This window comes from Vanessa atalanta, chromosome 19, assembly GCF_905147765.1.
Source record: "Vanessa atalanta chromosome 19, ilVanAtal1.2, whole genome shotgun sequence".
Taxonomy (NCBI): Eukaryota; Metazoa; Arthropoda; class Insecta; order Lepidoptera; family Nymphalidae; genus Vanessa; species Vanessa atalanta.
This window is the reverse complement of record NC_061889.1, coordinates 4,089,065-4,111,250: the sequence shown is the minus strand read 5'-3', so window position 1 is coordinate 4,111,250 and position 22,186 is coordinate 4,089,065. Positions and strand designations below refer to the sequence as shown.

The window sequence follows — 22,186 nt, the reverse complement described above, 5'->3', positions numbered from 1 at the left end:
ATAATTTAAAAATATAATTGACGCGTCCAATTTTAAAATCAGAAATCTAATACAAATTTAAGCAGTTGCAATAAATATATTCTTAATGCTAATAATAATGCTTATTAAAATATTTTTGCTTTTCGTTGCAATTAAATAAATGATTACAATTATAATATTGTGCTAACAGCTGGCACAGAACTGGCGAAGCAAAGCGCAGAGTATTTTCGTGTCAGCGGATGCTCAACAAAACGCGCGAATGTGCGACATTGCACATCAATTTACCCACAATTTAATTTTAATGTATGCAATGTTGTACATTGATACATAAAAACCTTCTTCGATACGCTTTGCCAGTTCGAAAGTTCTAAAATCGAAATATTAAATAAACAAATATTTCCTTATAGTGTAACTACTCAATTCCATAAATCTAATACTATTATTTTGGTGTTTAAATTGCAATATATATTAATTCGATATTCTTTTAGTATCTTAATATACATCAGTACTAAATAATCGATTGAAATATATAATCCATGGCTATTAATCGATGTACGTGTACATTTAATCGGCTAAGATTTATCACGTTGAAAATATAATCACGACTTATTGAGAGGTTTTAATATCTGCTTTCTCTGGCTATAAAACAAAAGGTTTACTATTGAACTGGTCTAATTATTTTTTGTTATTTTATGGTACTGTAAGGACCTCACATCTCACACAAAACTTTTTCTTTAACCCTCACATAAATGTGGATGTTGGATATGAATACTTTTACGTTTAATTTTAGCCGATTAATTTGTAAGTTGTACATACTACGATCTTAGTCCATTAAAAATACAAATAAATATCACTAGTTTTCATAGGCCGATAGTGAAACTCTCGTCGTAACATACGTGAATATTATATTTTACTATTCATTATGATTCTAAAAACGCTGATAAAGACAAGGCACGCAAAATAATTTATCTATCGCAGATTTTAAATGTTTTTTATTAACAGCTAAATTGAATGAATAGCTTGATAAATTTTAATTTGACACTTAATTTTATTAAATTTTATACAATTTTCACAATATTAGTAATCTTGAAATTGAACATACGTATAGTAAACGTTACCTATATTCAAAGACTTTCATATGAAATCTTATTGAATAATATATTTAAATATTTTTTAATAGTTTAACTATTTCATTGAACGTTGTAATTAGAGTTCGTAATCTTAATTTATTTTCTATAAGATTATTTTACTTTCAAGTAAAACAAACAATAAAGTTTGTATTTTACGCAACTGCCCTTTCATGTGACCATTTCTACGCTAAATTTCTAATTTAAATGCTTACAAAAATTATTGTTAACACATCTTCCACGAAGTTTAGATCTTGCGAATTAGGATTACATGTATTTTCCTGAAAAAATAACAATAGAATTCTGAAATATTACATAAAATAAAATACGTACAGTTAGCACTAGCTTACTTAATATATAAAACAACTAAATAAGGCGATATTATTTTTCACCACGCAGATATTACTATTAAAATTTGTAAGATTTTTTTTTCGAAATGAAGTTTTTCGTCAGAAGAAAATTAACGAATGATTTCGTCACTTTGTGTTGTAGGCTCCACACAGTCATCAGTCATACTATAATACTTTGTTTTCAATAGAATATTGAGTGTATGACATATCTCACACATACACACAACAGCTTATCAAAACTTAAGAAATAATTAATGTTGAAAACATTAGTGTTGATAGTTTGTAGTAACCATTACCTTCAAGGAGCTATTGAAGTGTTTTCTATCCAGCTCTAAATAAAAGAGTCATGTTATTTAAAATTTGTGTTTACTGGTCCGCTTGCTTTGAGTAACTGTGATTACGTGACAAAAATTAAACTACTTGTATTTACTTTTTACTATTAAAGTAAATAAAAATTCGGTAATATACAACCAAAATGTCACAGAAAAATGAGAACTTCAAGTATACTTAACAAAATATGCAGCTCTTAATTTTTCATAGCAAGCGAGCAGATTAATGTGGGTAGTGTTGAGTATCATAAAAATGTGTAATACAAGATTTATTAATTAAATGGCAATACTATTGCGTCTAAATACAGGTAATTAAAATATAATGTTTGTCCAAATTATATAATAAATAGTTAGTGATTGTCAAGTGAAGTGAAGTGAAGTGAAGATGATTATGTATTAATCACATGATAGCTCAATTCAAAGATAAAATAGGTTTTTTTTATGTAGTATAACTATTTGCAAATTGTGTAGTTGTGAAATAAGCAATGATTGGATTAATATTTAACACATAAAACACAATTAAAATACCCCTTATAACTCACCTCATGTTAAATATACATTTATATAATCAAAAATATACCAAACATCTATTCGTCTATCATAACTAGATGAAATAACTATATGATCTCATTTTAAATAAATACAAGAGCGTTGATGACATATATAATTATTGTATGACAACTAGAAATCATAAAACCAAATCAAACCTTTTATTCTAAAGCAAACGTTGAAGCTGTAAACATGCCAAGCGAAGGAACGGAAGACAGAAGAAGGAAGACGTCTATCTGACTTACAATTATTAGTAACAGCTGCGGTAACATTGCCGGCTACGCCTGGACTGATGCCGGTCATAGTCGGTGTGCCACGGTATCGAACTAACCAAACATTTGTTTAATGTTATCACCTGCAAACAGCAGTAAGCAGAACGTACGCCACAAAGCATCTAGCATCTACACAATCCATATGTTCAGGTGAACATAAGACAAACAGGAAAGGCGATTTGAACATTAAACTGATGTCATTCGAATTTTTTTTTTTTTAAGATTGTAATTAGTTATCAGTTTTATGTTAAAAATGCCAAACATTATAATATAATATATACATATATAAAGTTAATATTACATATCCAGACAGTGCTAGAAGAGAAGAAAGAACGCAAGTAGAAGAGAAATTTGTAAGAGCTCATGTAAGCGTTTTTATGCAACCTAATTTGCAACCACATTATTTAAACTAAGAACATGTTCACATAACGCTGATCCATCTAATATCCTAAATATTTTACAACATATTATGTTTTGTCGTTATATATAACATTTACATAGATACATACATATATATTAACATCAACAACAATTAAACTAAAATAATCCGTGTTGAAGATGAAACTTGTTAAACACAAGACAAAACATTAGAACTAAATTGACAATTGACAAATTTCATCTAGACATCAAAACGAACACTTAAGGACAATCTAAATTAACTAAGAGCCAATCATTTGACAACATCGAATTGTACAAAAATAAAGCATAAATTATTCTATTACTTACCGAATAACAGGCCAATGATAACGATCCCAATCACGCCCATTATAATCATCATCTGGAAAATTATGAGTAAAATTCAAAGCATTCTGTTACTAAACAGTGAATTAACAGTCTGTAATTATCAACTTTCTGACAAGAAATTTAAATATTTCTATTTTTTTAGAAAATCACACAAGATGCAATACCTTTAAATTTTGCAACCAAAATTTATTTTTCAAGCTTTTTGCCTGTTGCTCGAACTGTGAAGCACCCTGTTGAAGTGCATCTGAAAATTTTTAACGTCAATTGAATGAAGCGTTTTGGGCGAAGCTAGCAGTAATTAATTTTTAACTCTGACTTACCTGCTCTATCGTCTAATTCTGACAACTTTGCGTCTCTGTCTAGAACTTTCTCGACATTTGTTTTCATAATATCCACGACCTGAAAAATTATTTTTTAATCATGTAATAACATAATTCTTACGTTACATTAGCGGCGCATTTATGGTTTAAGATGTAGTATTTTTTACAGTGCCAGTGTCTATTGGCGAAGTTAAATAGTTACCATCAGTTGGCCCACTTGGTCGTATACCTTCATAAAGTAAAATAAAATCCATTCTGTATAAATCTCTTTGGTTTAATGTGATTGCATAAAAATAAGCTTTACTTCATCGACTTGCGCCTGAGTCTGTTGCAATCTTCGCTGAGCAGCGATCTGCTGTGGAGTACGTGGTCCTCCGATAATTTCTCCATCTGGTCCTGTTTGGGGTTCTGCTGGGGCCAAACCACCTGGAGTACCTCCTTCAGTCGCCCTGAAAGTTTAAGTATTATTTTTTGAGATGAATAACTAAATATATCAAAAGAACCTTCGCAGCAACTGACATTAAAGTTATTGAAGATGATTTTAGATAAAAATGCCAAAATAATTTCCAAAATCTGTCTGATGCAAAATATGAACTATTTCTTTAAAATTGCATTTGTATTAATTCTAAAAGTTTTATGACAAAAATAGCTTTAAAATGGTACATTTAATAGTTCAATGCTATTACATATATAATTCTATCTTCTAATCGATACTTGTTTAGAATCGTTGAAAGCATAAGTATCGATTGCAGTTAACGCACTGACGTATTTGTCTTCAATGGATTGACTGCTGAATATTTAAAACACAACGACTATTTATGGAGAATTTAAAAAATCATATTGACTTTATATCAACGTTGGCAAAATGCCAAAGTCATTACAAAAAAGTAGGCCATCTAAATTTTCTAGAACAAAATTTTATATTTATATCTATTAATTATAATTGCTTAGCTTAAATTTACAGCTACTAGTATTCATTGAAGGACACACGTTATCGTAGCTTAATTACCTACCTTACTTTATAATTAACAGTTATTTTCAATTACAAATGAATTTAAGTTTCCTTTCAACTGATATACCTAGTTAGTTAGTTAGTTAGTACATTTAAATATATTATTCATAAGAACAAAAATACTTAATTTTTTTTGAATTGAATGATTTTATACAAAGCAATTCAAATATATTTTTTTTTTATATTTCAGCTAAGACCTAGCAATATATTAGTTTTAAAACTGTATTATTTGAAAGCAAATAATATAAATATCAACCAAAAATATTAATTAATATGATACCGACATATTAATAAGCTTAAGAATTGTTTGGAACTGTAAGAACTAAGTTTAAATATTCAATACACATTTTTCTATTAGATCAAACATTTATCTTCAGATAATTGAATAAACTTTATTAATTAACAGTTATAACAACTCACATTTCTCTGTCTGCTCACTAGTTTCTATTTACGACGCACTAAGGTAATAGGATGCTGAGGGAGGCTTTCTTTCACTGGCGTTTCAGCTTGCCGCAAAGCTCGACTGACATGGCCGCAGTAACATCGCGTACAAATGTGCTACGTTGGCACTTTCGAGCCTGCGTCATGGGGGTTATGTGGGTCGACATAAGGGACGTTATTATAGACTAGCCACTTTATTGTTAGGTATACAGTATGAAGATTTTTTTGTCTTAGCTGTAGTTTGTTGCTACTTATAAGTCAAAATATGTTTCATTTGGCCACTATTTCGCTCAACGCTATTTTTAATTTTACAATTCTATTTTTAAAGTAAAATTAAGTTATTTGAATGCAACCTTTTTATATATATCGTTGGTTTTGAAATCTTTTATTTAAGTCAATGTTCTCAGGCAATGGCGGCAAGTCGATAATCTATTGGTCGATAAAGATTGAGAGTAAAAGAGATATTACGTAGAGAAAAAGACTAAAGAAGTTACACTCAAGAAGTTATGCTGCAAGCATTTTTTTTATTATAATAATTTATAAATAATTCAGAGTAATATGTGACTGAAGTATGTTAAGAAAGTAATTTATCTACTCCTCATTATACATATACATATATTATATATTTTTAATATGTCAAAATGTTGTTTATTGAAAACAATTAATCCAATTTGTCACCTCTATCCTCGCCAGTACCGCATCGCAGCGAAGCGCATGCGCGCCACTGCGTGTGTCTCATCGATTGACGCGCATTCGTGGGGTAGGTCTGGGGATTGCCGCACGTTCTTGTCAATGAATGCGTTCTCTGCATGAATGTACTTTATCTATACTTGATATATTATTCCCACCACGCAAGCTTGAACAATTAAAAATAGTTAATTGATAAAATTTACACTATATTGACCACAAAAAAATATAAATCATACATTAGTTTAGAACCACGAAAGCGACATGTAAAAAAGGATTAAAATATATATAAAACAACATACAAATTATACGAATATAAGATACATTTATGCGTATATATATATATATAAAGTATAAGTATATATATATATATACATTGTATAAGTATAAGGACGGGGCTTTGAGAAGGCTTGGAGTTTAATCCATTGCAATACACGTTTGCGGGGTGGCGGTTGACTCATGTGGAAGATTTTCATCTAACTTAGCCGTTTCGTTACAAAGTTTTGACCATTGAGTACTAAGTGAATCATGGATCCAAATTAGGTACACAGAAATTAAATAACAATTAACAATTGGGCCATCTCGGATAATACCATAAGCTTTGATAATTTAAAATTCATAGTGGTAATTTTTTAAACGAAATTCAATCAATTGACAAACATCTAATTATATAATATATTACACTAGTAAAACTGATAGACGTCGTCCTGTCTGTGCATTTACTTTACAGTGCATTTTCATGACGATCGGTTGAACGGTATAGAAGTTGGTGTCCTGCGACGTACCAAAGGATGACTGTGGTAGTGCAAGGAGCAAAATACTATAGTTACCAAGGTTGTTGACGCTGATTAGTAAAAAAAAAAAATTGTATGAAAATCGGTCAAACTAAATATGTTGGTATTCCATATAAAACACACCAATTTATATATAATATGTTTCACAAAAAAAAAAGAGCCGAGATGGCCCAGTGGTTATAATGCGTGCATCTTAACCGACGATTTCGGGTTCAAACCCAGTTAGGCCCACTGAATTATCATGTGCTTAATTTGTGTGTTTATAAATAATTCATCTCGTCCTCGGCGGTGAAGGCAAACATCGTGAGGTAACCTGCATGTGGCTAATTTCCAAAATATGCTACAAACCTTCTCCTCAAAGGGAGAGGAGGCCTTAGCCCAGCAGTGGGAAATTTACAAACTGCTAATGTAATGTATTTACATACATAAATTATGTTCCACAAGCTATTTTCATGTGATACAAATGTTATTATCTTACGATGTAATGGAGATCGAATTTAACATCTGATAAGGTTAAATAATGATACCTTGCTTAGCGTTAATTAACACGTTATAAGTATTAAAATTGGTATCAGAAGGTAACTAATTAAGGCGTTCTTCGTACGATTTATTAATTATCATAATATATGGGGGTCACTCTGTTGGAATTTAATATAACACATCAATACTAATATCATAAATACGAAAGTAACTCTGTCTGTTACCTCTATACGGTTCAACCGATTTGGATGAAATTTGGTATTAAAATAGTTTCGAGTCCCGGAGAAGGATATAATCCATTTATTTTAATTCACCCCTCGTGAATTAAAATAAATGGATAATATACATAAAACTTATACCGGAAGATACCGCGCGTTTCAGAAATTTTAATTATAATATATTTTTATTTAACTTCTAAAAATATTAAATAATGTACTTAATTTGTGTTTATAATTCATCTCGTGCTCGGCGGTGAAGGAAAACATCGGGTTCCCTACCTGCATGTGTCCAATTTCGACTAAATTCTGCCACATGTTTATTCCTCCAATCCGCATTGGAACAGCGTGGTGGAATATGCTCCAAACCTTCTCCTCAAAGGGAGAGGAGGCCTTATTTCCACCAGTGGGAAATTTACAGGCTGTTAATGTAATGTAAAAAAATATTTTTATTATACAAGCAGCCGTTTTCAACGTCTTTAAAAATTTGACTGTTCACCTGACAAGCGCAGTTATCATGATCTGGTTTCGTATAAAGTTGGCTTGTAAGTTATCTCTTATCAAGACATCTTGATTTTTTAAAACTGTGTTTTTTTACGTAATCCTTGAAGCTTGTTTATTTTTGTTTTAATTAGCTAAACGATTATAATCGACACAATAATTGAAAATTTTCAAATTATTGTAAATTCAAAATAAATATAAACAAAATAATTTATTTTAAGCACATTTTAATAGCAGCCACGGCAAACACTTCTAAAACATTTTAACACACATAAAAACGATCGTCATAATCATTTATATAGTTTTTATCACTGTATCCTTGTTGAAGCCACCTCATCGCTTGTAACAACCCAATAGGCACTAAACAATACATCAGTTTAATTCATATTCGTCATTGAAATATGAACCTTACTCAATTGTATTAAGAGTGTTGTAATAATGTTTACGTGTGGCCCGCTACGTCGATTCTTAAAGAGTACGTTTACCAATAAAACAATAATACATCTTCTGCCTCGAAATAGTATAGATATGACAATTTAGTTTAAAGTAGAACAATATTTTCATTATTATTTGAAACTGATTCAAGAATAAACTTGTATTTAATTTACATTTGAGTTATCGCCCAATATTTATCATATTAGGTACTAATAATGACGAGATTTTATTTCAATTGTTTTCTTTTAAAATAAGCCTTATAAGTATTTTTAATAAAAGATTTAAACTCTTTATTTTTAAAATAATCTGTGCATTTAATTAAAATCATTACTAAATATAAAATAAAATTATATACTTACATCGAACAATCTGCCGCAAAAATCTTAAGACGATCCATACAAAGCCGTCTTATGATAAATACATTAAGTATAAATTTTATAAGGCCATTAAAATTAGGGCGGTCGAGCCTCGAGCAAATTGTTGTGAGCGGCACTACAAAGAGCTCGGACTAATCAATTGCCTCCCCGCTCAGGAGAAAAATGTACTAACCGCAATAATAACAATTAACAAACAGACGTAGCGGTTTATTTTTGTTTATTTTCAATGAGTGATAAATAGTTTTGATATGCAGGGATTTATCGCCGTCGTTTGCCTTGAGCTTTGAGTAAAATATGAATTTGACAAAATCATATCTTCTAAACATTAAGAAACAAAGTTATTGATTATTGTCTTCAATAAGTTTTGCAACTTTGATTAAATAGGATTTAACACGGAAGTAAAACTATATTTCGAATTGGTATACAAAAAAAAGTACTTTTTCCCGTGTCTGATAGGCTATTCTGTAACAAGAAACTCGAAACTCACCGCTGAACAAGTGCTTGAAATGTCAGAATATACGACATTGACTGTAATCATTATAAAATTTATAGGATACACGTACCATAGTGGCGTATCACTGTAAGTCAGTTGTCAATATTTCACGAGTGAGATACAAATTATTTTCTTACAGAATCGCACCGTTGTACTGAAAATTAAAGTAAAATGTCTTTTTGAAAACAGATTGCAGGAAAACAAGAGTAAAAATGTAAAACATTAAGAACAATGAAATGATATTGAATTTCAATAAACAGTTTTCTTATGAATCCAATCAACGCAGAAGGTTTAAGGTAGATGATACCGACATTCTATCAACAATTAGCCCACTTAACTCGCAACTAGGCACGGTAAACAAATCCGGGCTTTGTCCACCGAATTAGCGAGCTCAGGCTAAGTGCTCCGATCCTTGTTAACTGTTTAGGTTAACAAGGCGACCGAGGTGTTTGCTGGGGTTATTGGTACAAGGAGCCAGTGCCTTGCTCGTTTATGTATGGTTTAAGTTATAAGAGTAGAAATTTCTTAGTAAATCTTACAATGAACATAATGATGCGGTTAAGTAAATATAACATAAGTATAACTTATAAATAATTGTTATATAATATTGTAATCATTTTTAAATTCACCAAATACATATAATGTAAACTATTGAAATATAGCGGTTTTTTTGTATGTTGTTGACTACTAAAATTATTAACTGACTTTGGCCGAAATCTTAATGGAATACATAATATAAATTATCATTATTTATTTTGAATTTGATCCGATCTAGACACGCGGTAGCGTGTCAAGCCAAGTTCCATAAGATCAATGTTTAGCTTCAGCTTATACTTGAAGTGATATGACTAAGCCGACAACAAAAATGTCTTTATTTTTAATGTTATGTACATTTATTGTTTTATAACTACCATTTATTTATACTTAAAGAAACATAACTCAAATATTTTAGTTGTACATATATATAATATCACGTTTATAAAACCATTAATAGTTATATTGCCAACCAATCGCTGTTATCGCTATGTCTTGCCACTTAGCACATAAGAGGCTATTTCACATAGCTTTATCTAGATTTTTTGCTCACAAGCCTTAGAAATTCGTTATAATCAATACGCAAGTTCTGATCTCTCGTTTATATGTGAAATATGTTACTCTTTCCCGCTACTGTTCGTTACAATTTTGACGTAACCTTTCCATTCGGTCGGTCAATATTTATAAAGCGAGCCGACCGCGCATGCCTTTGACTTACTTATATTTTATTTATAAATAATAATGTAACCTATATCGTATTTTTCCTAGATTATATCAATGAAATAATTTCCATATTTTTATCGTAAGCAATTAGTATTGTAGGCATATGGGATACCTGATGGTAAGTGGTAACCGCCGTCTATAGACGCTAGACGCTATCTGAAATATTAAACATTTCTTGCGCCTTCAACCTTGGGAACTAAGATATTATGTCCTTTGTGCCTGTAGTTACACTGGCTCACTCACCCTTCAAACCGGAACACAAAAATACTAAGTATTACTGTTTGGCGGCAGAATACCTGATTTGTTGGTGGTACCTACCCAGACGGACTTTAATAATAAGACAAAAGATAAATTATAAGTATTTAATAATAGTTCTGCTTGTGGTACGATATAAGCTTGTACGATATAAGTTATTCATTACAAATATAATATAATAAAAATAAAATATTATGTAACGTCTTCAGTAATCATAGAACCCTCCTGACAAGAGTTTGACGCTATTTTATAAAAGACACTTACTCATTTTAATTTTTTTATTTGTCATACAAGTGCCTAGCACAGTCTATGAGTCCAATTTTTCCATTTGCCAAATAATTCGAATTACAGAATGCAAGTTATATATTTTTGACCAATAACAAATAACCAAAAACGGAAGCCAACCATAATGCTCAACTAATTCCTGACCAGTAACTAGATCATTTAGCGTACCATTGTAAAGAGCGGTGTCACCCTAAGGCGATCTTAGATAAATTTCGGCGTTTTTCGTCTAGCCGCATTATCACAAACCTGGTAATTGAAACGGGTGCGCGGTGCATCTGAATAAATAATTTTGTTGTCTACAGTGTGTTGTTTTTATAATTTTATTAAGAATTTTCCAATAAGTTTTATTTATGTTGCATTTTAAATTTGTAGTTATTATTTTTTTTTAAATTAAGTATTCTTTGACCTCAAATACAAATATGTATATACATATATATATTTAACAAGTTATATAAATAAGTAAACAACAAATCAAGATAAAGTGTAGATCAAAAAAACGAAACTATTGTCATTTTACATAAAATCATGTGTGTAGTAAACTAAAAAGTAACTAAAAACTAAAAATATTATAAGAAAGCACGCTGTATATATAACCAAATGTAAACTACATACAGAATAAGTAGAAATGTAACCAAGAAATCTACCAAAGATGTGAGCGCAAACACTCGCACGTGTTACGGTACCTTCAGCTGCTTTACATAAAAAAAATATATAATATTAAAAAATGATCATAAAAAACCAAACGAACGCATACATTCTAGCATATTTTAAATATTTTTATTATTTTTAATAATATATTTTTGTACAAAATATTGAATTTGGTTTAAAATAAATTAAATTTGAATAAAATGCATAATTCCATGTCAGGACTTATTAAAGTTTAATCTGTACTTTCACAACAGTCTTGAAGTTCTATTTCCAACAAGATCATTGGTACAACTACAAGAAAGAGACAGACGAGAGGAAATATTTGAATTATTTTTATATTATAATCAATATATATTCCGTAATGATTATTACAAGAACCTAGAAAGTTTAACAAAACTTTTTTTATCTTCAAGTAGCGAATCAAAATAATAATATTCAATTTTCATCACTATGGATGAGGAGATAAAGTTAAATATGAATGTAACTAACTAATAAATAAAAATATGTTTGTAAAACATTTATTTGAAAAATTGGTAAAAATAAAAAAAAATTAAATTAAAACAACAGGAAAGATTTATTCAATGACGTCAAATTTATCGAAGTCGAAGATAATCTAAGTTGTGATTTCTAAATACCTATAATTTTTACAAAATTATCACTTATTTTTTGCCGCCGACTTAGAGGGTAGATTTCACCGAAACCGAAAATAGGTAAATCCACTATCAAAATAATCATAGTCATTACCAATTACCAATTTGCGAAAGTTATAACATCTTTAACGCAATTATCCATTAATCCGATACGCCAACAATGTGTGGTTTTCATCGCAAAGGCCTGTACCATGATATTAATTGATCATTGTTGTTCGTGTAATGGAATCGTCTCGCTATTTTAATCTTTATGAAGTCGGATAGTAATTTATTGTGATGTGAACTTATGTGAGTATAAATTATTAGTACATAATAATACGTAGTTTTAGCGTCTCATGTTTATTGGGTGCAAGTGATTTTATATATATTTTCTTTGAGAAACAAAATGATTACCATGATTTTTTATAAATAAATGTCATTATTAATGATAAAATATTATTTTATGATTATGACTTATCGAGGTTTAATTTTTTTTATAGATATCAATAATTATTATTTAATTCAAACTACGCATCCAGCATAGTAAATTAATACTTTTAATAAATTTATGTTTAATTATTAATTAATAGTAGCAATTATGTTTTCCTAACCGATTATAGCCACGGCCGCTTTTCTCGACAGAGTGTCGCCTATTGCGAAGAAAATATTTTATTGCTAACATATATGCGTATAGATACGTATACTATTTTCTCACTCGTATAAGCTATAATCCATTGCGACAATAATATGACTGGGGTGAGTATAGGCACAGGAACAATGCCTTTACGTAATTTCGGAGGCACGGAAGAAACCACAGGCAACATGCAATACCGGACCGTTACTTAGATTTACTGTCAAAATAAACAATGACATTCTCGTCTTTGCCCAACTCAATCATGAATCTAAGATTTCAGGTTTTACAGCGTTATTAGTCAATAGACCAACGAGGCATTTATGAAAATATGTGGTTAATAAAAACTGTCACACTACACTCTGTTTACAATTTACGCGCAAGCAACTGTACCTATGTGTTGTATTAAGCTCTTGATCCAACAGCTAAGTTAAAACTCTGCTGATACAACATATTTTTTTAATAAAAAATTCTTAATATTCAAAAAAGTTATAAGTACTCACTGAAGACAAGATCGAAATAGGATATTTAATCAATTTGGTCAGACAATTCGAGAGAATTAGTGAAACAATATAACATACACAGAAATTTATTTACAAATAATTCTAGGAATATCTAACATTGAACTTGTGACGTCAAATACGCAAGTTTACTTTGCGTTGTTTGCGTTCATTTGTTTGCGCAAACATGCACATTTGTTGGAGGGCAATGATTTACGAGGGCTTCTGTTTGATATTTTTATTCGCAGAGTATTATTATATTCGTCTGATGTATTTATTATTAAACGAGTCAAGGTGGCTGGAACACGTAGATGTTCATCGAATTTCGATTGCCCAAATAAGTACCGCTGTATTTATATAAACTGAACTTGTTTCTACAATTCATTTTTTGCTCGGCGGTATAATTTACTCTGTTGTAAAATATTTGCGTTACATTTCTCATAATATTGATATTTTTAGTATTTATTTCTCGTATCATATTGGAATTTTATTAATAACGGAAGATTGCTAACAATACAAACAAACTATTCGTGGAGCAACCTGTCTATTTATTAATAATATAGTAGGTATATCAAAATCATACTTGTTAACTTCCAGGAAGGATTTATTAATATGTTATGGTATATAATTGTGTTTAACTAACATAACTTTGTATTTCAAATGTTGGATAAAAGTAACTACTGAGTTTCTTGCCGGTTCTTCTCTAAAGAATCTACCATCGGTATCGGTTGTAGCTTTACTTTCAATATAGTCCGGTATAATGACGATTCAATAATATATAAAAAACTTACTTAAATAAAGTACATTTTAATTATGTTTTAAGAAAAATCATTATGCATCTGAGTTGCATTACTTAATCGTATTATTATTCTTGGTGGTGCTATAGAAACATAAGATAATTATTAATTTATTATTTATATTGATGTTCAACAAAAGGTACACTAAACATGAAAAGCAAAAATGACTCTAAAGCATAAATTAAATATGAGTTCCTTCAATTACAGTAAACCACAGCTTGTACCTATAATTAAGTTAGATTATAAAAATTAAATGGATAACTTTCTCTATGTTTTGCATTTTGAGCCTCTGTAAAAATTATTTATATATTTATAAGAGTCGAGATGGCCCAGTGGTTAGAACGCGTGCATCTTAACCGATGATTTCGCGTTCAAACCCAGGCAGGCACCACTGAAATTTCATGTGCTTAATTTGTGTTTATAATTCATCTCGTGCTCGGCGGTGAAGGAAAACATCGTGAGGAAACCTGCATATGTCTAATTTCAACGAAATTCTGCCACATGTGTATTCCGCCAACCCGCATTGGAGCAGCGTGGTGGAATATGCTCCAAACCTTCTCCTCAAAGGAGAGGAGGCCTTTATCCCAGCAGTGGGACATTTACGGGCTGCTAATGAAATAAAAAATATTTTGAAGGACATTTGGTTTATGATTAGTGTTGACATTGAAGTTTTCTTATATGTTTATATTTACTTTTTTATACAATCATATAAATTTAATAAAAATACTACGACGCCATAACTTAATTCTCCGCTCTTACAGCCGCAGCTGCTTCGTACTTGCATACATCGACTTTAACATGACGGTATTCTGTAAAAAAAAGTATCAATATAATATAAAATGCCCAGCGCTTTTGATTGGCTATTTGCACCTGCACGTCAATGTGTGCGTATATATGAAAAAACAACAGCACATGAAAAAATCAAACTTGAAAGACCAAACCATAAAATATTTTTTTGTTTGAATGTGTGTTCCACACACATTGACATACATAATTATATTGTAGTTTTAACTTACGTTTCTTTTCATCGCAATTGTATTCGTATAAGTCACAGTTGTCGTTGAACATTCTAGAAATTCCCAAGGAATCCTGTCCACATATTGGAACGAAATCGTGTTGACATTGATCAGCCATTTTACAGAAATTAATTACCTGTAATAATCAAATAATATAAATATGCTATTCTTTTAAAGTATAAAAAAAAACTTTGTATTGTAAAAGATAAAAAAATGTTTTCGTACTCACAGGTTCCAAGGGAAAGAAATAATCTTCCGCCTCAATTTCAACATGGCTCCAAACCTCCGCAGCATACTCTAAGATAATTAAGCCTGAGACAAAAAACGACAATTATAATATAGATAATCTTACTTATTTAATAAATGTCAAAGTTTGGATAGATAGATGTTCGTTAAGCAATCACGGTAGAACAGCTGAACGGATAGAATGAAATCCACTACAAAGTGATATTATAGTCTGGAAAAGCAAATAAATTACTTTTTTTCGGAACAATTGTGCCGTACCACGTACCACCGCGAGTGGAACTAGTGTATTCAATATGATAAAAATCGAACCACACAAAATCATACAATAATGCAGTTCCTAATTAATCATATTTAACAAAGCTAAAAAAATATAGTTGTTTAATAGTTGGAAGGTTAACGAGAAAACTATTATCCGATGAAAATAGTTCAGATGATCTTTTTTTCAATATATATCTTGTAGAAATTCCTGTACAAGTATATATATCTATATATATACCTGTCCCGTTCTTGTCCCGTTCTCTAGAGCTTCCAACGTAGGCTGACAGTACAAATACATAAATGGCGGTATTTCAATCGACGCATACATGACTTCCTCAAGATCTTTGACAATATTTCTTCACCGCCGAAAATTGACGCGTTCTACCAACTTAACCATCTTGTCTTCAAATATACATATATAATACCTTATATTTATTCTAATTGTATAATTTAAATCAATTAATAAAGAGAAGAACAGAGAGATATATTGAGACTATTTATTGTAAACATACTTACTAGCTAAAAGCCTCCTTAATATCATATCACACAAGCGTTCTAATCAACGTTCAACTATGATCTAGTTTAGTATCCAATGGAATTGTTTACAAAGCAAAGTGAACTATGGCTGTAGAACAGGAAATTGAAACAAAACATATGCTCTTGTCGAATCTATATGGATCACTTGGAGATCATTGTCAGAAGTAAAAAACCTTTGGTATAAAAAATTACATTGAATCAACGACGTTAGGTATGGCTTTAACTACGTGCAATTGTTGTGTATAAACAAATTAAGGGGCAATGGGCATCCTGATGGTGGGTGGTCATGGACATTGGTGTCGTAAGGATATCGTCAATTCACCATCAGCCTTGGGAACTAGGATGGTTTGTCCCTTATTCATCTAGCTGACCCACTCACCCTTCAAACCGAAACACAAAAATATTAAATATTGACGCTTGACGGTAGAATTATGATGAAGTACCTACCCAGACGGCACAAAACCTTACCACCAAGTAAGTGTGCGTGTTAGGCGTTTACGACTTATTGGAAACAATTTTTTTTAACATAATTCATTTCCATTAGAATAGAACATAAATTCATAAATATCTTATACATCAAAAGTTGTCAATTTTTAATTTAAAAAAATCTCTAATTTCCCTTTAGAGTGCTAGTATAATTTAATCTACTTAAATAACTCACTAAATATTTTCAATAACACAAAAAATGTACTAAAAGTAAGGGAAGCTTAACTCGTGTTTCTTAAATTGTTTAATAAAAATCTTTATAAGTACCGTAGCGACCGAACCGCTGTCAGATTATAGAATCTTTCGCTAAAACAGCCTTAAAGCTCTTATTTAGATGAATAACGCGCGGATTTTGAGAAATGCTATTAAGGCTTTTACTTACAAAGTTTAAAGGAACATCATAAATTAAAAATTAAGAATTAAACAATGTTTTAAAAGGTTTGTAACACCTGGTGCTTTAAATCCATATTAAACTACAACATGGATGGATCGGATATTATCATTTAATAGATCAATATTACACCGGCATGTGGTTGAGCATCACTATTTACTGTAAGTACATACATAACAGCCTCACTAACTTACCTAAGAAGTAATTACTTAATAACTGATAATATTGCATTTAAAATCAAAACAACTATCTTCACATCCGTTGATTCGTTTCTATGAATGTCAATACTACATCTAGATTCAATAAATATTAATCGTTAATGAGGAACAGCGGAACATATTTATGTTAATGAATAATTATATAATTTAAAAAGAAACCTAATGATATATCATGATCATCATCCTCCTGCCCTTATCCCAATTCTACTTAAGGTACGCGAAGCATGTCTTCTTCTTCCATACTATTATGACGGACGTCATCTCACAAGTAACATTCTTTCTAACCAAATCGTCTTTCACACAATCCATAAATATTTTCTTTGGTAGTATGCTAGATAAGTATATTAAGTATATAATATAAGTTTTAAATAAATAATTTTAAATTACGGTCAATTCTATAGTTCATTATAATATTTATAGAGGCGGCTCAGTGACTAGAACGAACGAGATTACAAGTTCAAACCCGGACATGTGCCACTGATTTCTCATGTGCTTTATTTATGTTTACAATTCACCTCGTGCTCGGTGGTGAAGAAAAACATGTTGAGGAAACCTGCATGTGTCGGTTGAAAATCTTTCATCTGTCATGTCTATCCGTAAATTCGCATTGGAGCAGCGTGGTGGTATATGCTCCAAAAGTTCTCCTCGAAAGTTTTGAAGCCATTAACCCAATAGCATGACATTAACATTTTTACTTGTTTATGCTAAAATGTAGCTATTGACTAATTTCAAGACCTTATTTTTGTTTACATAAATTCCCATTATCATATTCTTTTTAATAAATAAAAATAATAACAAAAAAGACATTAACAATAAAACACTACCGTAATCTTCCGTCTCCAATCAGTTATTTGCATTTTCAAATCTATTCCAACGGTTACAGAACGGAGTAAAACATAATCATTACGTTTTAGTTGACACAAAGGATTTAAATACATATTTATGACATCGTAAACATTTCGAACGGTTGCATTATATAATTAATAAGTTAATATTTAGTATTATATTTGCATAAATCCATATTTCAGGTATATTATGGACTATCAACATTGCGCCAGTACGCTGCCATCTTCCCGATTATGCATCGACTCCCTCAGTAAGATTATTCCTAACATATTATTGCTTATAGATAATAGTAGATAAAAGTAGGTGAATATATTAGATAGTATATCTTTAAATATTGTAACGTTTATAGATTTTCAATTAATTCATTAATTTCTAGTCTGAAATATTGTTAACCACGTGAAATACGTCTAATATAATCTTAATTGTCGTTGATTTTGAGCACTGATGTTTTTCGTTTTTGCGTCTTTATATTAAAGACGATTTCAAAGTAAATATTTTTAAATTATTACTATATTTTTATTTTTATGATGATGATTCAACATTTTCCATTTAGATTCTAGTAAATCATTGTGCAAATTATAAGCGTCACGCATTCCTCAGTTTATCCACCTTCAAAAATACCTAATTACATTTTATTGCTGTATTCTGCTGCGTGTTAAGAGTGAATGAGTCAGTATAGTTATAGGCACAAAATAAATAGTAGCTTAAATCCCTGGTTAGTGACATATTCAAAGTATATTAGCTGACGGTCCCGGCTTCGTCCGGGTGAAATAAGAATTTTATTTAATTCCTGATCGCTGCGCCACCTACTGGGCTCAACCTAAACCATCCAGGGACCTATTCAAATACGCACAAACTGTTTTTATCGAAATCGGTTAAATCGTTTAGGAGGAATTCAGTTACATACACACGTACAGAACGTTTATATAGAAGATATAGGCTAGACAATAAATACTGCCTGGGCTAAGTATTCGTTTGTATAATAAAATTACACAAATATTTTATACTTGTGTAATTATACTTTATATTATATTATACTCATACCACTAATTAATATAAACGTTTGTTAATAACATTTTCAACAGTATATTATGAAGTAGTGGATGTTTTACTTGTTGACTTAATATTTAATTTTATTTGATTGATATAATTTTGTAATTGAAATGGTGAAAAAGAACTTGAATAAAGTATATATTAATTTTTAACTACCAATCAGATGATCCACGTATCGGCCTTCCTGTGTTACGTCATTAACAAATTCTGATGTCTATCCTAAGTCAATACAAGCGTGTTTTAACACCGAAAATTCTCAAGTCAAATGGCAGAAGCCGTCTCCATATAAGAATAAGAACTCTATTTGACCTCATTTCTATTAATAGTATCTTACTCAATGAAGTCATATAAAGGTTATTAATATTCAAATTACTTTGATATATTTATTATTCGTGTAATTATGACAACACTGTTATACTATGAACAAATTAAAAAACTTTAATTGCCAGCCGTTAATCTATAGTAAATAATTTTGTTTTCGATAACTTGTTAATTATTGTAATTAAAACTCATTTAGATGCTCAATAGTTCACGGTTCTAATAAAATATCGAAACTAATAATCGCCATGAAATTGACATGTTAATTAGAAAAAATATAATAAGATGATTATCAAATTCACGTAAGTCATCTATAACGACGTTTATCTCTAAAATATCTCACTCATGCGCAGCGAAGAACTCTACGCAACTTTAATTCCCTTCCTATGAATGAATTTCCATGAATCGGATAATATCATTTATTATGTATTAAAAATTTATATTAATTTTTTTATATACTATCGGTGTATTTATAGTATTATCCCAGAAACATCCACGCAATTATATTACTCAGCTAATATTGTTTACGTTGACAAAGGGTAGTGTGATTCAGAAAAAGTAATAAAATAAATCCCGACATCTATTGATACATATAAAAACTAAATAAATGCTTAAAAATTATACAATACTTACTTTCAACTCGCTGGAACACATACAAATTATCAAAAATAACCAGAAACTTTTGTGTTTAAAATATAAGTAAATAGACGCCGCATTGGCTTAAAAGCTCATTTATGAGGCCGTAGATTCCGAAGTTCAAAGTTCAATTTTTTTTTCTCTTTTGTGAAAAAATTTTTGAACTCTTTTTTGAAGGCAGTTAAAATATAAACTGGCCAGATATTCCGTTACCGATAATTGTTTTAATAGTTTTCATTCATCAACTAAAATTTATCAAAACATGAATAAAGGGGACAGTTATGCCAAACATAAGCCAATAAGTATTTAAACTATTAAAATATCATCTATGAACATTAGTCAATCAAAAATATAAAATGCTGTATGTAATAATCATTACTTATTTTTAAATAAATTTTTATGCCTAACAGATAATTTCGATACCAGAATTTATTTGTACAATTAATTACTATACATGAAATTAACAAACACAAATAATTTTATAAACAAACAATAGCCAATACGACGTTTGGTTGTAAACGAATACAAAACCTGCTACCCCTGACACAGATACGATGCGAACTATCATCAGGATTTTACTTAAAATGTTTTCGCTTTCAGAACAAAATAGACCAGTTTTGCAGCCTAGCAGATACTTGCATACACGATACGATTCCAATATGCGGAAAAATGGGAGATGAGAAACGAACCTTTTTGGATCTCTGTGACTTACTGGAGTTTGCGTGCGACACTAATCAAAGTAGGTATATAAAGTATCTAAGAAGTAACAATCTATAACTGTCATATTGCTTGATAAAGTCCTACTCGCGTCTTGAGTCTCGCGGTTCGTAGCCTAATTCGTCTCGCTGAATTGAACCAGAATTACCAACAATTACAGGTTTCTTCACGATGTTTACCTCCAAAGCTGGACACCGGATAAATTATAAACACAAATTGAGCACTTAAAACTCAGTCTTGTTTGCCCAAATTTGAATCCGCAATCAGTTAAGATTCACGTTGTAGACACTTGGCCGTCTCGTTTATTACGCATACAAAACTTATTACTAATAGCGCATACATATTTCATATTACACAATAACAATATAACAGTTAGTTTTATTAAATATGACAATTGCATGACGAGAGTTCGATTCCGCTATGATATCGTCTGTCTCTACATTTATGGGAGTACCAAGACTTGGGTACCAGTTAGATCAGCTAAAGTTTATATTGACGTAAATAGCACATTCAATTTAAAATAAACATAATTTTTTTTTCAGTTTTTGTACATGTTGAAGACATGGCAGGATGCCCCAATAGAAGCCGATGAATTGATATTTTGTAGATCTATGATTACAGATTAAAAATATTTTCAGCAAATAATTACAATATTTTTTCTAAATTTTAATATAATAAAGGAAATATATATTGTCGCTTTGCTCGTCCTTTACGTGGAAATCGAGCAACGAATCGACCTGATTTTTTGCATATAGATAGTCTATAAAACGAACTTAGAGGCACATATATACATTTTAATCCGGTAAGCTGCTCAAGAGCAAAGCCGCTGGTAACAACTAAATATATATTAGTAGAAAAACGGCATGATTTTCGTTAAATCTGGTTTTACAGTAGTAATTGTTATTAAAATAATTTCACAACTTTTCACAGCTTATTAAAAATATATATTGGTCAAGTTAGATCCCAAAGACCTAGACGCGATTTAATCCTTGCCTTAGGCCCCAAAAGTCAGTCAGTCGAGGTTTTCGAGTTTTTCTGTTAATGGAATTCTCAAAAGGAGTCTGGAAATTACACTCCTGTGTCTTTAAAAGCACGTAAGCCCTGGTCCTGCGACTAAACTCTTTCTGATCGTTTTGGATTAGCCGTTCCATCGGATTATAAAAGTGAAAAGTGCACATGTGTATACGAACGCTCTATATTATTTTCTTTTGTTGTCTCCTGACAACGACCACAGTTACCGAAAACGGTCAGGTATTTATAAAACAGTGATGAATGAAACTGTTATCAATGTCATTGATTATATATAAAGTTGCTAAAAGATTTTAAAAGTATATATCTGTAACATATGTAAAAAACA

General features: G+C 30.5%; 3 protein-coding genes across 5 annotated transcripts; 1 reads left to right on the top strand and 2 right to left on the bottom strand.

Annotated features, from left to right (window-relative positions):
- Positions 1 to 1,028: 1,028 nt before the first annotated feature.
- LOC125071301 (vesicle-associated membrane protein 2-like) lies at positions 1,029 to 5,194 on the bottom strand. Of its 3 annotated transcripts, none has more exons than XR_007119914.1 (7): positions 5,103 to 5,194; positions 3,975 to 4,119; positions 3,671 to 3,749; positions 3,515 to 3,594; positions 3,333 to 3,384; positions 2,580 to 2,689; positions 1,029 to 1,387 (listed from the first exon to the last, which is right to left on the bottom strand). XR_007119914.1 is itself a non-coding variant. In XM_047681490.1 (7 exons), coding segments are annotated over exons 1-7 (441 nt in total). In that variant the 5' UTR covers positions 5,105 to 5,194; the 3' UTR covers positions 1,029 to 1,385. The 3 variants fall into 3 exon arrangements, 2 of the variants coding, with proteins under 2 accessions (XP_047537446.1, XP_047537447.1); XM_047681490.1 differs by having other exon boundaries at positions 2,580 to 2,660; XM_047681491.1 differs by lacking the exon at positions 2,580 to 2,689.
- A 9,540-nt stretch (positions 5,195 to 14,734) lies between these two features.
- On the bottom strand, positions 14,735 to 16,202 carry LOC125071494. The gene is made up of 4 exons (XM_047681764.1): positions 16,144 to 16,202; positions 15,353 to 15,435; positions 15,124 to 15,259; positions 14,735 to 14,916 (listed from the first exon to the last, which is right to left on the bottom strand). The coding sequence occupies exons 1-4, from the start codon at positions 16,166 to 16,168 to the stop codon at positions 14,849 to 14,851; spliced, it is 312 nt and encodes a 103-aa protein (XP_047537720.1). The 5' UTR covers positions 16,169 to 16,202; the 3' UTR covers positions 14,735 to 14,848.
- Positions 16,203 to 17,176: 974 nt separating this feature from the next.
- LOC125071509 lies at positions 17,177 to 21,421 on the top strand. The gene is made up of 4 exons (XM_047681791.1): positions 17,177 to 17,202; positions 18,288 to 18,355; positions 20,713 to 20,851; positions 21,372 to 21,421. The coding sequence occupies exons 1-4, from the start codon at positions 17,178 to 17,180 to the stop codon at positions 21,419 to 21,421; spliced, it is 282 nt and encodes a 93-aa protein (XP_047537747.1). The 5' UTR covers position 17,177.
- The last annotated feature ends 765 nt before the right edge of the window (positions 21,422 to 22,186 follow it).

Coding starts and splice junctions, on each gene's coding strand:
- LOC125071494 (XM_047681764.1), bottom strand. CDS start 16,168: ATGATATTAAGGAGGCTTTTAGCTA. Junction 15,436..16,143: donor ATTAAGGAGGCTTTTAGCTA/GTAAGTATGTTT, acceptor TTTTTGTCTCAG/GCTTAATTATCTTAGAGTAT. Junction 15,260..15,352: donor ATTTCTTTCCCTTGGAACCT/GTGAGTACGAAA, acceptor TGATTATTACAG/GTAATTAATTTCTGTAAAAT.
- LOC125071509 (XM_047681791.1), top strand. CDS start 17,178: ATGTGGTTGAGCATCACTATTTACT. Junction 18,356..20,712: donor ATTATGCATCGACTCCCTCA/GTAAGATTATTC, acceptor TTTCGCTTTCAG/AACAAAATAGACCAGTTTTG. Junction 20,852..21,371: donor TGCGTGCGACACTAATCAAA/GTAGGTATATAA, acceptor TTTTTTTTTCAG/TTTTTGTACATGTTGAAGAC.
- LOC125071301 (XM_047681490.1), bottom strand. Junction 3,750..3,974: donor CTCAGGCGCAAGTCGATGAA/GTAAAGCTTATT, acceptor ATAATTTTTCAG/GTCGTGGATATTATGAAAAC. Junction 3,595..3,670: donor AGAATTAGACGATAGAGCAG/GTAAGTCAGAGT, acceptor AAAAATTTTCAG/ATGCACTTCAACAGGGTGCT.